This window comes from Plectropomus leopardus, chromosome 23 (assembly GCF_026936395.1).
Source record: "Plectropomus leopardus strain MGB_pleo_1.0 chromosome 23, ASM2693639v1, whole genome shotgun sequence".
NCBI classification, from domain to species: domain Eukaryota; kingdom Metazoa; phylum Chordata; class Actinopteri; order Perciformes; family Serranidae; genus Plectropomus; species Plectropomus leopardus.
In genome coordinates this window covers 723,115-739,223 of record NC_142198.1, presented here as the reverse complement: position 1 = coordinate 739,223, position 16,109 = coordinate 723,115, and the positions used below count along the sequence as shown (strand labels likewise).

At 40.8% G+C, this 16,109-nt stretch overlaps 1 protein-coding gene across 3 annotated transcripts in view; it reads right to left on the bottom strand.

Annotated features, from left to right (window-relative positions):
* Window positions 1-3,043: 3,043 nt before the first annotated feature.
* Window positions 3,044-16,109, bottom strand: part of sorcs2 (sortilin-related VPS10 domain containing receptor 2) — a 671,324-nt gene continuing 658,258 nt past the window's right edge. The window contains exons 23-27 of one of the 3 annotated variants that reach the window (XM_088073963.1): window positions 15,665-15,787; window positions 13,180-13,279; window positions 12,577-12,679; window positions 9,705-10,000; window positions 3,044-5,984 (exon numbers count right to left, since the gene is read on the bottom strand). In XM_088073963.1, the coding sequence (XP_087930089.1) occupies window positions 9,742-10,000; window positions 12,577-12,679; window positions 13,180-13,279; window positions 15,665-15,787 (585 nt within the window). In that variant the 3' untranslated portion in view covers window positions 3,044-5,984; window positions 9,705-9,741. The remainder of the gene's footprint in view (window positions 5,985-9,704; window positions 10,001-12,576; window positions 12,680-13,179; window positions 13,280-15,664; window positions 15,788-16,109) is intronic. The other 2 variants (XM_088073964.1, XM_088073965.1) reach the window with 2 other exon arrangements.

Below are 16,109 nucleotides of genomic sequence, written 5' to 3'. Positions count from 1 at the left end.
TTTCAATGTAAATATCAATATATATCTTGCACTCCAAACATTCTTGTATATAACTTTAATTCCATGGTTCTGTTTCTTACACTGTTACACTGTTACTTGTGTTACTTGTTTTGTTTTGCACTGTAAGACTCGTACTTTTTATATTTTATATTTTATATTTTATATTTTATACTTGTATCTTCTATTTTATCTGTTTTCTTTTTCTATATTTATGTTGCACCAACCCACCAGAACAAATTCCTCGTATTGTGTTAACTATACCTGGCAATAAATCTTTTTCTGATTCTGATTCTGATTCTTCCACAAAGCGCATGTAGACTGGATGAGCAAACTCCTACGACCCCTACAGCACCCTCACATGGGTGAAAAGCTGATCCACTATTCCACAACCAGGATGGAACCAGCATTGTTCCTCCTGAATTTGAAGGTTCAGCAATCGGTTGGAGCCTCTTTTCCAGCACCCTGGAGTAGACTTTCCCTGGGAGACTGAGCAATGTGATAAGCCAGTAATTGGAGCACAAGCTCTGGTTCCGTTTTATAGAAATGGGAACCACCACCCTGGTCTGCCACTCCACAGGCACTATGCCTGACCTCCATGTGACACTGAATAGGCTGACCCTCGGCACTGTAGACTGGTTCTAGGGACATGGAACATCACCTCTCTGGTGGGGAAGGAACTGGAGCTGGTGCAGAAGGTGGAGCTGTACCAGCCAGATGTAGTTGGGGTCACCTCCATGCACAGCACTGGTTCTGGAGAGGGGCTGGACTCTCGTCTTTTCCAGAGTTGCCCAGGGTGAGAGGTGCTAGGCAGGTGTGGAGCTATGATATTAAATGGGGTTGAATATTTTGTATGTCAGCTGTATGATGATGTCATCTAAATTTGATTTATGGTATTCATGCATTTTTAAAACATTCCTCAAATATGAAACTTATTTTTCCTTATGTTGCACAACAATTTGTAGACTGTTAAAGCAAAATATTTTTTCGCTTATCTTAATCAGAATGCTCTCGACTACTTGTAAACTTTTGAGCAAAAACATTGGTGAATCCCAAAAACTGATCGGTACTAACAAAATAATAACAAAGCCTGGATACGAGCAAACATAAAAGAAATTTTTTTCATATATTGTTTCTTGCATGAGGCCCCTTAGCTTAAAAAAGTAAAATTTCAGCTTCTGTGTACAAAATCCAGGTAGTCTATTGTTAAATTATATAATTTAGCTGTTAGTATGTTGTTCATGTTACTTTTAATAAACTGGAAAAGCGTTATTGAAATGTTCTGTATTTCCATCAAACTGTTTTTAGCAGAACAGAGCAGACATTTAAAACGAAACAAATCATTCTACTTGTCAAAACCTTTAAAAATGGACTTGAGGTACAGCCATGGGTGATCTGGTGGGAAATCTTCATCTCCATCTGCTGCCGTAGCCGTTATTAACACTGCATAACCAAATACAAACGGCTGACTTCTCTGCTCTACCTGTCTCTACCGATGAGCTTCCCAATCTGAGTAGCACATGGGCGAGGTCAAGGTACGGGAATGTCACTACAACAAACACACCACATGCAGAACTGCATGATAACAGTTTGCGGACTTTTGTGTTTTAGAAAAGAAAAACAATCATCCTCTGACTTCACATCAAATGTAATGAGTAACAAGAGCCTTCATAGAAAGGTAGTGCAGTCAAAAGTACAATATTTGTCGTTCAAATGTGGTGGAGTCAAAGTAATAACTTTGAAAAAATTTTATATACTCAATATAATACAGATACTCAAAAACTGTACTTAAGTGCAGTACCTAAGTAAAATGTACCTTGTTACTTTCCACCACTGGTACACACACATATGTTGCCACGGATACATGCATACATTTACATACATACTTGAGTTGTGGCATTAGCTGAATAGCAGCAGGATAGATCAGAGAACTGTTGAATATACTTTATTGAACTTTTCATGTTTTTTTTCTTTTTTTGCAGAGCTGAATGTTGTTCCATTGTTATCTGTTGTGTAAGTAGATCGGAGATGTGAGGTATGGTTTTTGTTCTTATTTTCCATTTTAGCAGCTATGTTTTCTTTGTGACAGCTGGGGTTACAAGTAGAGGTATTGTGATTTGTGTTGAAAACAGGCTGAGTATATCCAGTTTGCTGTGTATGTAGACAGAGGGTGATAGTGGAATGTTACAACCAAGGAATGGGCAAAATTGGTGGTCCCAGAGATGAGAATTGGTGAACAGTGTCAGTGAGAGCATAGAGGTAATTATCACATGTTCAGTGTACACTGAGTGCTTATGTCTGATCTGGCGCATCCCATTATGCATCTTGTGCTGTGTCCTGTAAATGATCCTGTATAGCCTTATTTTGAAGATGTTTATGACAGATTTTATTCTAGAAGTGGTTATTGGGGTGGTAAAGACTTTTTCCCCATTTGTCTAAAAGAATGCCAAGTGCGTCAATAGAGTCTGTGGAAGATAATAGTTTATGCAGTTTCGAGCAGCACCCCCTGCAGGTAATTTGCTGGTAGTGCAGATGTTTGGGGATTGGGGCGCTAGTCCACCTGAGCTGATGAACCAGCTAGTTTACAAAACTGGGCTGTTCATTCTGCGTCATTCTCTGGCAACTCTATCTGCTCCAACCTGGTCCATTGCTTTGGTTGATTCTTCTTTTTTGGGCATGCAGCATCTTCATACACCATTTTCCATTCAACATTCAAAAAATATTTTCATTTTTGACCTTCATCCTTTTGTCTGAACTCTGAGCCAGTTCATGGCGAACTTTACTCAGCATAACATACCAAGTCAAGTCAAGTCAGTTTTATTTATATAGCCCATTATCACAAAACAAGGTTTGCCTCAGAGGGCTTTACAGTGTACGACATCCCTCTGCCCTTAGACCCTCACATCACCCAAGGAAAAACTCCCCAAAAAGAACCCCTGTAACGGGGACACCAGTACCAGTGCAGACCTGGTTCCTAACAATACTCAAAACCACACTAGAAAAAAAGTTCACAGTATATAAACCAGTCTGATAAAACCAACAGACATACAAGTTATGGGAGTGATTTATTCCAGGATGCAGGTTGAGTGCACTTGATGAGGTCACACAGTTATCAACAGGTCAAACAAACCCATTAGAAGGAGTAAAAGAATCAATGAAAAACAGTGTGGTCAAAATTACATGGTCGTGTCATCAGCTGTGAAACTCCACTATTATACTGGAATATCATAATTCCCACTTTCCCCTTTTTTAAGGTTAGGGGCACTGATATATGACAACACATCACTAATAAACTAAGAACAAGTTGAACATGAGCAGAATATGTACAAAAGTTGAATTAAGGTGTAAATCAGAACGAGTGACTGTGAGCTGCTGCCTGCCTATTAGATACAAGGCAAACTGAAGGGTGAAGTTAGTGCTGATGGTAGCATTGGTAGTCTGTGAAGGCCTTTCATCCAAAGACCTTTGGTTCAGAGTCTGTAGACTTGTTTAGTTGCTGTACAGTCTGTCTTGACAGCACCAGGTACATCATTAGTGCAATCAAAAAAACAAAGACTCCGCAAAAGGCAACTGAAACAGTAACCAGTGTTTACACGTACTGAGAAAATCTGGGTGTATCAAAAATATCCATATACATAGTCATTGTGCAGTTGTGAGTTACTTTAGAAGACAAGGAAATTATCTTCAGTTGACAATATAGACCATAAAATTATCTTGCTCATAAAATTACACAGAAAGTACCGAAAACAGGTTCATGTGAAGCAGGCAATGGGGTTAAGGAAACTGGAAACAGTGGGAATTCTTCAAATTCAGGAATCTCAGTGAACATTTGCTCAAAAACTAACTGCAGTGTATTTTGGTAGGAGTGTAAAACAAACACATGTCAAAGGGAATTTGTACAAAGTGGAGATTGTTCATATTTACACATTTACATACAACAAACCTAACCTTTAAGGAGACATGATTCCACTGTGGGCTATGCCTAATATAGGCTGATAACTTAAAATACATCAACTACACCATCCCTCCATGATGGCAACCTTTGTTTCCAGGGGAACAAGTCTGCTTTGACCCCTGATCCAGAGAGTGTGGGGAAGAAGAAGTGGAAGGGGCATACTGGTACAATACAACGGGAAGTGTCATTTAGCAGACTCATATCTGCTGTTTGAGGCACCATGGGACACACAATGAGTGCCTGTAAAGATGGTGCTGATTTAAAACATCCACTCAACAACTTCTGTAAATGTGTAAATTATAAATGGGTATGTATGCAGAGAGAGTCTAAAAATATGATGAATGCTTTGTTGATACACAGTGTATTCCAAAGAGGCTGAGTGCTCCAAGTACCTGTGAGTAGGAAATTCAGAAAACGAAACACTGCCCTCTTGTGTTTACATTTTACACTTGCATCGTACATTCTATTCTGAGACAATTATTGCCTGTGAAGAGAAAGTGCCAACCATCTGTGGGAAGAAAGGGAAAGATGGGGGGCGGGGGTTTGTTACCTTTCTTGTGCTGCTATCAGACACATTTCACACATTTTTAAGCCTTGTTCCCTGAGCATATTGGTCGATTTCTTTTAAAACATGGGAAAAAGGCAATGAGCAATTTAATAAGAAATGTTTCACAAATTTAAGCAAATTTGTACATTTAGAAAATTAATTTTAAAAAGCTAGGGAAAAATGCCCCCCCTCAAATGTTTTATGAGGTAAACACCGGATCCTAATCAATTCATTCTCTTGAGTCCAAGTGGACATTTGTGCCATATTTGAGGAAACCCCCTTGAGCCCATCTTTAGATATTGAGTTCATGTAAATAAGACAGATGGGAGACAGGTCACTATGACCATGACCTTTAAACACAAAATTCTTATCACCTCATTGGTGAGTCCAAGTGAATGTCTGTATCAGAGAATGAGAAGACTGCAATGTCACAGTAATCTTCACCTTTGACCACCAAAATCTAATCAGCTCATCCTTGAGTCCAAGTGCAACATTTAAAAAAAATTCACTCAAGGTTCTCTTCAGATCTTGCGTTTACAAGAATGAAATCTATCTGCCATCCACAAACTCAGGTCTCTTTCAGTCAGACCCCACAGACTGCTCCTACTGTACCATAGCATTATTGAACCAATCCTCCTGTACTGCACCTCCTGTTATTTCACAATGCTCACCCTCAGCAATAGAAACAAGCTACTGAAAATCACCAACATTTCTTCCAAAACAATTGATACCCCCCACTCCTATGACCACTACTAAAACTGCTCAAAAGCTACTAAAAAAAACCTATTGATTTAATCGTGTTACATAATTAATATATTTTAAGCACTGTTTTGAGGTCATTGCCCTTTTTGTCTTCTTTTTTATCAAATTTTTACTAATTTTCAGGTAATTTGCTTTTAGTTTTTACTAATTTTTGGGTAATTTCTTCTTTCTTTGCTCATTGTCTTCTTTCCATGTTTTTGAAAAAAAAAATCAAGCCAATTTACTCAGGTTTCAATTAGTTAATACACACTACCCTTATTGCTTGGAAATCATGTTAGCACACCTGCCTTTGGCCACCCACTACCTTTCAGTAGCTCAGTTCAGCCCTGTGACTGTGAAGATTACTGGAAACCAGTGCAGTGAGACATGCTGGCTGATTCAGAGTGTCTACAAGTAAGAGACAACATACACAAAGGTTGTCTTTGCAAAATAAAGACGTGAGAGTGTCCTGGGTGTAACACCAGCAAATACCCCCCCACCCCGAATAAAAAAAAAAAAATCCCACGCGCTGGAGAAGAAGGGTTGAGGAGGACTTGGTGTGGAGGTTGAACTGTCCAAGGAAAAAGACGAAAAGGAGAGCTGAGAGGAGGAAGGCGGAGTGGAGTCCCTGTGCTCGTTAGCCAGCTAGGCTAGCTCGTTAGCATGGTCATGGCAGCCATCAGCTGGTCAGGTAACTGTGCATTTCTCTGGAGTTGATGCTCAGGACCACACCAGAATGGTTACCTGGCAATAAGAGGAAAGTAGAAACAGCACACTGATGAACAAATGAGCAATGCTAAAGAATAAAAAGTCCAGATCAAAACACTGTGGGCAGAAATATTTTACAGTAAAATTTCTTTTACATTGATGCATCTATCAATTGGGATTCTAAGCGTCATATCATAGAGTACCACTTCTAAGACCTAGATGTGTCAAAAGCAAATCACCGCTGCTCAAACAATAAACCATTGTACATAAATGCATGCATACAAATTACAGCACATCATCTACATACAATCAAACAGATCAAGTGAGGGATGCACTGATGCCATTTTTTTAAAATACCAATAACAGATGCAAATATCTGAGGATGCCAACACTGTTAGATGGTCATTTATGCCTGTTTATCAATTTAGCTTTACCTGCCTCAAAATATTTATACCAGTAAACCATGGAACACAATTTCACTTCTACTACACACAAACCTACCACTTCATTTACTTTTTATTGTTTACATCTTCACAGCTATTAAACTCTAAGCCAATTCAATTCACTTTGAAAAGATGATCACAATGTTAGAAAAGCATGACCAGCCTAAACACATTGTTTTGTGGCTATGGCAAAATATCAGAGCTGGTTAATACAACCGTTCTCATTATAACTATCTTAAGCTATTACTTAATGATAAGATGACCTAATCATACAGGCTGATCAGCTGCAATCACATCCCTCCTTATGTATTATGCTTTAATTGTGATGATTTCTTTCCTACAATACTTATAGACTAAGTTATAGACTAGACAGTAGCAACACAAACACACAAATATTTGTTCAGCTGCCCATGCTCTTGATTTATTTCAGTAGGCCAAGATCTGCTCCTCTCATTACGATAACCTGTTTGGCAGCAATAATCATTAATATCATTACAAATCATATGTGAAGGGATACATTGCCTATTTTCTATGAGCTTTGCATCAAAACAATGTGGGTAGTATTTGTAGAACTGATGCAGAATGCTGCTGCATGTGTTCTAATGGGAACCAAGAAAGGGGACCATATTTCTCCTATTTTGCCTTCTTTGCACTTGCACCTTACAAAGGTCTACATGGTCAGGCAGCACTTGATCATGGTGATAGCTGTGCTGGTGCTGTGACCCTGCCTTTGGTCGTGCTCATGCTGTGGTTGCACTGATACTGTACCCCGGGCTCGCCCTGATCGTGGTCTTGGTTTTGCCACTAATGTGGTCCTGTCTGAAGCTACGCCTGTGTTGTGGGTCCTGACTGCACCAATGTTGTGATCGTGCTTGACACAACCCTCTACTGCCATTATTATGAGCCACGCCTCCATTATATGCATGGGACTCTTATCAACACCCACAATATTATTATAGAATGCATTTAATAATTTTACACCTATCGTTACTGTAATATGACATGCGTCTGTTTCCATTATTGCTATGCATCTCTCCCCCTCTCTTCTCTGAACTGTGGTAAACTTTTAACCAGTGCCTGGGTATCCCCGCTTCTCCACACTGCGAAACTCTGCCGGATGACACACATTAATGAAAAACACATTATATGGTGGAGTTTCACTGTCTCTCAGGGCCACCTTTGCTCAAACTACAGGCTGTACATCCACATCTTCGCATTACTTGCCACCCATGCTGCCATGGATGCAAAAAGTATAGACTCATTCAAGAGATAGACTCACCACTCTCTCTCTATCAAACTTGGACCAAAGTCTGATCAAACAGTAAGACTAGGCAGTGCTGATCAAATATAAATCAGGATTATGTTACTGCACTGCCTTTTTCTCTCCTAAAATGTTCTTAGAGACATGTTTTAGTGCCCTTTTTAGCTGGAATAGCGCAAGTTTATGAACAGGGAATAGGTGCCATACTGCTTCCTGCACAGTGAAAATGGAGGCCTAAAAAGCTTTGATCAAACAGTAAAACTTAGCAGCGCTGATCAAGTGTAAAGCAAAATTCTGTTATCGAGTTGCCTATTTCTCATCTCAAATCTTTTCAGACACACGCTTTAGCTAACTGTTTACCTGGCATACTGAGCCTATAAAAGATGTGGTGCTACTTATACAAGCACACATTTTGAGCTAAACTGTTGAAATGAATGAAAACCCAATAGTGGAATGAGTCATTTTGCAGGGGTGGCGACGAAAAAATAAATAAATCAATAAATTCATGCACTGACTTATAGATGTTGCTTTTCACAATGTACATTAAGTCTATTTGAAAAAGTATGTTTGGGCCCAATGACATCACATGTAGGACCTGGAAATTGCAGTATGGCCACTACAAAAATTAGGGCCAGGAAAGCAGCTCACCCTTGCACCCACTTGCGGTAGTGCTGCAAAAACAATCCCCTGTGGTCCAACAAGTATTTTCTCCATAAGCCATAGGTAAAATCTATGAACTGAGTGGGAACTTGTGGGTGGCACCAGCAAACAAACGCTTCTGAGCATATCCAGTGGGCTGCATAACCTGGATGTACACCTGAAAGATTAAAACCTATTTTTGGCGTATTTGCCAGGCAAGCAATTCTATCAGAATGAATAGTGTCATTCTGGCATCAAGGTATTATAAATCATTGTGCCCAACTGAGCAGGCTGTTCTCACAAACTGTACGTTTTACTACAAAGGATACTTTTGTAAACCCAGATTAGCGCATATCCCATGTATTTTATGCGAGCTGTGATCACACATTGGATCACAACCAATGAACTGACAAGAGTAAATGTAATGTAATTTTATTTAGACAGGGACAGTGCACAATAAAACATTAAACTTACATAAAACAAGGAGAGATTCATTGTACCAGGTTCTAGCAGAGCTGCTATTTTCCACCTGTCATTCCTGGGCAGAGCCTGGTGTCAGAGAACCTTACCGAACTACAGCATGTTGCACACTCACAATGTTCATACTGACAGCGTTGCTGCTGTGACGCTTCTGCAGGGCTCCTTGCTGCTATAAGTACTATATTTCCGCATTTCTGAAGTTGTGAAGCTCCTTGCATTGTTAAAAACACAGTCCAGCAAATGTTTCACAATAAAATGCCTCATGTCAACGACTGAGGGTTTTTTTGTCAGCAGAGATGTTGTCAGGACTTTTATTTTGAAAAAATTCAAGTGCAACAGATGTATTTGTATTTCCTCATCTCTGTGGCAGATAAAGACTTTTAAACTGTAATAAAAGGTGATATGGAGTCATTATAATTATCAAACCAACATTTTTACTGTTTACATTTCTTCCGGCTCGTCACTGCCGCCTCTTGCTGTGAGACTGGAATACGGCACATTCACAACTGAACAGGCATCACCAGTATTTTGTGTAGTTTAAAATTGTACCAGCGTATTTTGATATCAAAATGCCTACTTGCTATGTAAAATACATATAGGTCAGAAGGTCTGATATTTCATAGTAAATTTGCAAGTCCTGGGCTCATTATAAAATATCTAAGTAACTAATATTATCATTATTAATTAATTATTATAAATATCTAAATAAATAGTTAACCCCATACAGTGACATCATGTCTATGTCCATATCAGGATGGCACAATCGCATGATATGGCATATAATTATGATCTGATCTGAGTGTGCTTGCCAGTGTAGCTGATGACCATACAGTGCCTTGTAACCAACCTCGGAGGCAAAAGTAAAGATTTTTATGAGTTTCAAAGGCCTTTAGTAATAGCAGTGATAAGGATAAAAGGGGTTTCCTCCAGTACCTTAGTGTGTGTTAGCTGCTGGTGTTAGTGGCTTGAGTTAGTAGCAGTGGTTAGTGGTAGTCCTTATAAGGGAGCGGAAGGCGGGGCTACCTCCTGCGTTACCTAGAGTCTGTGAGTCAAGGTCGTCATCGATGAACTCCTCCCCCTGAATGATGTGCTGGGTGTCCTCGCTGTGATTGACAGGGCTGGTCATTTCCTGCTCCTTCTCATTGTGCATCTGGGCATAGACGTTGCGGTTGCCTGGGAGCTTCCTGAAAAACAGTGGAGGATAGGCATCCTCAGTCCTAAGCCAAGGACTGTGGGATTTGTTGTTTTCGTAAGATTCGGGCTGTAGTTTTGCACTGCATGGTTTAAATAAAGTGACTTTTTGGTGAATGTTTGTGCTCTGACACGGGGAGGTGCTGCTGCATTCCTAATGTGAAAAGAAAGCATGCAGTTACATAAGGTGCCATATACAGTAAATCATCAACCGTAAATTCTTATGCAGTCTACTAAGGTCAGGACTGCAGGCAGGTCAGTCTAGTACCTTCACTCTTTTACAATGGTAAATAGTAAATTGTAATGTCTAGTCTTATTGACCACTCAAAGCGCTTTAACACTATGTCACATTCACACCCATTCACACACACATTCACACCCTGGCTACCGTACAAGGTCATTCACACACACTCACACTCTGAGGACGCAGCATCGGGAGCAATTTAGGGTTCAGTATCTTGCCCAAGGATACTTCGACATGTTGCTCAGAGGAGCTGGGGATCGAACCGCTGACCTTCCGATTAGAGGACGACCCACTCTATCTCTGAGCCACAGCCTCCCTATGAACCCACGCTGTTGGAACAAGTACAGAGTATGTCTCATTGTCTTGTTGAAATAAGTAGGGATGTCCCTGAAAAGACGTCTGGACAGAAGCATATGTTGCTCCACAACCTGTATGTGGCTTTCAGCATCTGTCCCTTCACAGGTGTGAGAGTTAAAGCCTTTACACACTGAGTCTGTTTGTTTCGTCTGAAATTCTGACTAAAAATAAATACGACCTCATGTGTGCCAATCACGTTAGCACACCACTCAGAAACTTTGGTCCCTCTGTTTACTGAGAATGGTTTTCCAAAGTGTCATGAGCCCATGTAGTGATATTCTTTATATAATCAGATTAGTTTATAATTCACTGCAGTGTGGGGGTCCAAGGTCACAGGTATTTAATCGGAATGTTTCCATGCACAGTTAAGTGGAGCTACAGTTATAGCTCAAGTGAGCTATTTAATTGGACTACTGTCCTTGTCCCAGTACACAAGCACCAAGGGAGAATCCATTTATTGACAGAAGTATGTTTGAGATATGCTCACTTTAAGCTAGTTGCTATTGGACCTTCTTCTGGTTGACCTATTACAAACAACAAACAAACAAGTTAGCAAGCGGCTAACAGGTTGTATGTTTAAAAGCCTGGCACAGGGACTATGGAGCATGCACAGAATGCCTATGCCAGTTCAGGTCCAGTTAAGGCCTATGAGTAAATGAACCCCCAACCACATATTTTAGTGTGTTAGTCCTACTACCAGAATTTAAATTTAGTGCAGGCTCAGTCAGACTACCATGTTTGCATGTACTTCAAAAATCCAGTTTTTGTCGAACTAACTCAATAATTTGACTTTTCCTAACATCATGTTAACATACTGAATACTTATTTTCAGCCTTGTTCCTTAGCTGCAGAGATTTCTTCAGCTTATCCACATTTGATGATAGCGTGGATTGCAGACAGTGAAACCCTCAAAATCCTTGAAATTGTGCTTTAAGAAATGTTGTTCTGTGAAACTGTGAAAAACTGCATAGGCAAACAGTCCAACAAAGTCATCATCCTTGTTTGTGAACAATTGAGACTTCTGAGGATGCCCCATTTGTTCCTAATAACTAGTTACCAATTAACCTGTTTAAAGTAAAATGTTACAACCAGGTGTTTTTTTTTTTGCATTTAGCAATGTTCCTTGCTTTCGATGCCCCTGTCCCAATGTTTTTGGAACATGTTACAGCCATCAAGTTTAACAATAAAGTTTATCATTATTAAATATTATATTTCATATAGGTCAAAAAAGACTTTTTAATTGAAGTTTAAGACAATCTCCCAACTTTACTTATTTGTAATTATTTATTTAAACATTGGTAGGGATAATTCTGTCCACCCAAAGAATTTGTCGGGACATAAACCATCAATACAACACAAAAATTTGCTGCTGGCTTATAAACATTTTCTGTCATTGCAGTACATTTACTCTAAATACTTAATTTGCTCGTATTGATTAAACCACCTGTCTGGCAGCAGAGTGATGTTGGCCCTGATCACACGGTATGTTTTTTTTTATTTAACTGTTAATTGTGACTGTTGCCGGTTACATGGAGCTTTATGACTTTAGCAAATGAAGTCACCATGAGCAGAACAGAAAACAGCAGGTCTGGGGCGTTATTTGAGGTTTTAGTTTGTTTTCATTAATGTCAACTGTGTTGATGGTTTGTGTTCAGCTTGCTCATTTTTAACTTTGCACTGATATTATAGTTTTAACATCAACTTATCACCATCATTTATCAGTTTGAAGATACTCTATCTCCATACTTCTGAGATCAGAAAACACTGATTCACAGGACCACAGCTGTCTAATGGCTGGGATCATTAAAATTTGGTGGGCTAGAAACGACACCTAGATATTTTGGCGTAGCATCGCTTATATTCATTGGATGGGGAAAATGCTTCCATTTTCATTTTTGGTTAGATAGGGTGTGTTTTTTTGCTGTAGAGACTGGTCTAAATATAACACAAAAAGGTGCTGTTGATTTCTGGACTAACTGACATGCCACAGCTCTTTTACATGACCCGGCTCACCTTTTGAACTTGTACAGGATGAAAGAGCTGGTGGTGATGATGCTGATTAGAAAAATGATGGCTAGAGCCCACACACCCAGACCTCCTGCAGCTCCATGGTAGCCTGGGGTGATGATACACACAAACCAATAAAATGCATTGTATTTGGACAATACAAAAGTCATTTTAATTTAGAAAATGCTGCTATAAACAAATTCAGCGAGTAGAGTGAGAAAAACTGAGATCTTCAGTCAATACCTAAAGGAGTGAAGGGGCAGAATACTCGAAAAGATTTCCCTCCACATATAACAGGACCACTTTAATCTCAGTGATGGATGCTCAGGTGGATAAATAGCAAAGTATGACACAGACAGATTTAAACTGAATAAGATTTGAATTTGCTCTGGCACTAGGAAGGGAAAAGGCTCAGGAATCAAAGAACACTGAGGTAAAGCATCCATAAGAAAAGCTGCAGGTATGTGGTTCATAAATGCACCAGTCTCTGCTGCTGGAGCTGATGAGTCACTAGCAGTTAGACCTTGGAAATAAATCAATAACATGCAATTATCATTAAAAAGCAGACTACACGGGAAGTAATGCAAATAGCATCTCAGTATGAAGCACCTGCATTGGGGTCGGCCAGCATCACCAGCACTTGTAGACCTCCTCGCACCACAAAGCTCACATTGTTGTCGTTGAAGGCTTGTATGATGGCTGGAATACGCTGAGGAGAGAAAAATAGGTAAATATTTGTGAACAAGGCATCCCTCCACGCGTTTGTATGCCTCCGCACACCAAACAAGTTGCACTTTCAGTTTACATCCATGTCTGTGAAAACATGATGCTTCAAGCATCGAGGATGTATATAATAAGCATAGCAAGGTGGACATTTGTCTAAGTTGTATATATATTATATGTATACATGTATATGTTGTATGAGGTCACCTTGACCTCACAAATTTCCCCTCTCTGGACTAATAAAGGATGAGCTTATTTTATCTTTGACCACCAGATTTTAATCAGTTCATTCTTCAGTCCAAGAGGATGCCATCCATCCATTTTCTTCCGCTTATTCGGGGCCAGGTCGTGGGGGCAACAGGTGGAGCAGAACATTCCAGATGTCCCTCTCCCCAGCAACACTTTCCAGCTCGTCCTGGGGGACCCCAAGGCGTTTCCAAGCCAGAGGAGATATGTAATCCCTCCAGCGTGTTCTGGGTCTGCCCCGGGGCCTCCTACCAGTAGGACGTGCCCAAAACACCTCCCACGGGAGGTGCCCAGCAGGCATCCTAATCAGATGCCAAGACTGCCTTAACTGGCCACTTTTGATGTGAAGGAGCAGCAGCTCTACTCCAAGCTCCTCCTGAATGTCCGAGAACCTCACCCTATCTCTAAGGCTGAGCCAAGCCACCCTGCGGAAGAAACTCATTTCGGCTGCTTGTATTTGCAATCTCATTCTTTCGGTCACTACCCAGAGCTCATGACCATAAGTGGGATGGAACATAGATGGACTGGTAAATTGAGAGCTTCGCCTTCCGGCTCAATTCCGTCCGGTGGAGCGCCCACATTACTGCAGATGCTGCACCAAACTGCTTGTCCATCTCATGCTCCGTTTTACCCTTACTCATGAACAAGACCCCAAAATACTTGAACTCCTTCACTTGGGGCAACAACTCTCCCCCCACCCAGCGGGGACAGTCCACCGTTTTCCATCAGAGAATCAAGGCCTCAGTTTTGGAGGTGCTGACTCTCACCCCGATTGCTTCACACTCGGCTGCAAACCGCCCCAGTGCATGCTGAAGGTCATGGTGTGATGAAGCCAACAGAATCACATCATCTGCAAAAAGCAGAGATGCAATTCTGAGGTCCCCAAACCAGACCCCTTCCATCCCCTGGCTGCACCTTGAGATCTTGTCCATGAAAATCAAGATCAGGATCGGAGACAAGGGGCATCCCTCACAGAGGCCAACACCCACTGGGAACGTGTTTGACTTCACGCCAAGTATGCGGACACAGCTCTCAGTTTGCTTATACAGGGACTGGATGGCACGCAGCAGTGACCCCGGTACCCCGTAATTCCGTAACACCCCCCACAGAACACCCCGAGGGACACAGTCATAAGCCTTCTCCAAGTCCACAAAACACATGCAGACTTGATAGGCAAACTCCCAAGCCTTGCAAGGGTAAAGAGCTGGTCCGTTGTTTCATGACCAGGACAGAATCTGCATTGTTCCTCCTGAATCCAAGGTTCAATGACAGGTTGGAGCCTCTTTTCTAGCACCCTGGAGTAAACTTTCCCGGGAAGGCTGAGCAGTGTGATACCCTGATAATTAAAGCACACTCTGGTCCCCTCTTTTAAAAATTGGGACCAGTACCCAAGTCTGCCACTCCACAGGCACTGTTCCCAACCTCTGCGTGACACTGAAAAGGAGTGTCAGCCAAGACAACCCAACAATGTCCAGAGCCTTCAGCAATCTTATCCATACCTTGCACCTTGCCACCGAGAAGTTCTAAGAGGACGAAAAAGCCATTTTCAGATATTGCATTCATGAAAATGAGATGGTTGAAAGGTCACAGTGACCTTGACCATTAACCATCAAGATCAAATCATTACATCCTTGAGTCCACTCAAACGTTTGCGCCAAATTTTGAGATATTCCCTTTAAGGTGTACTTGAGATATCATGTTCACAAGGAGCAGACTAATGAGGTCACAGTGACATTGACTTATGACCACCAAAATCTAATCAGTACACCAAGTGAAGGTTTGTGCAAAATTTAAAGAGAAATTCCCTCAGGGGGTTGTTGAGGACTTTGATTATGTGTACAGCACACAAAATATAGTTTCATGTGCAGGCAGGACTCCTCATGATGAAGTTAAAGCATATTTGTTGCTGTAAGGATAACAGAGCAAAGTTTGACCCTTTTCATCTCAACTTTTCACCTACTGTCATATTTTTCATCCCACTACAGTTTGCAGGCCTGAAAATTTTTCAGAAAATAGGAAACTATTGTGAAAATAAAAAAAAATAGTGACTCTGTGTGCTCCAAAAGTTGTAACTTGTACAGCAAACAATAACTTGCTGCCTATGCTTTTCTGAGCATGTACGTACCTTGTCTCCAAACATGCTCCTCTTGGCTGGTTTGCTGTCCAGAGGGAGAATGTACAAGTCAGCCCTGGTGGGGAGGCCCGGCTTCACCACTGTCACCAGGGACTCCATAGGGACACCTGTGGTCTGAGGTCAGAGCTTTAAGGTCAGTCAAAACTTAAAGCTGCAATCAGCAATATTTTATATCAACAGTGAATCAAATGATACAACAATGAATCCAATGATAACATGTAATGCGACAGGGTCACTAGAGCTGTGGCTCTACCAAGCACTGTAGTTTAATTTGGTACACATTTTCTGCGTGTAAATGGACTGTACTTATATAGTGCTTTTCTAGTCTTTTCGACTACTCAAAGTGCTTTCACAGGACATTTCACATTCACTCATTCACTCAGTAATTGCAGAGGGTACCTTACAAGGTGCCACCTACTAGGTAGTAACCATTCAT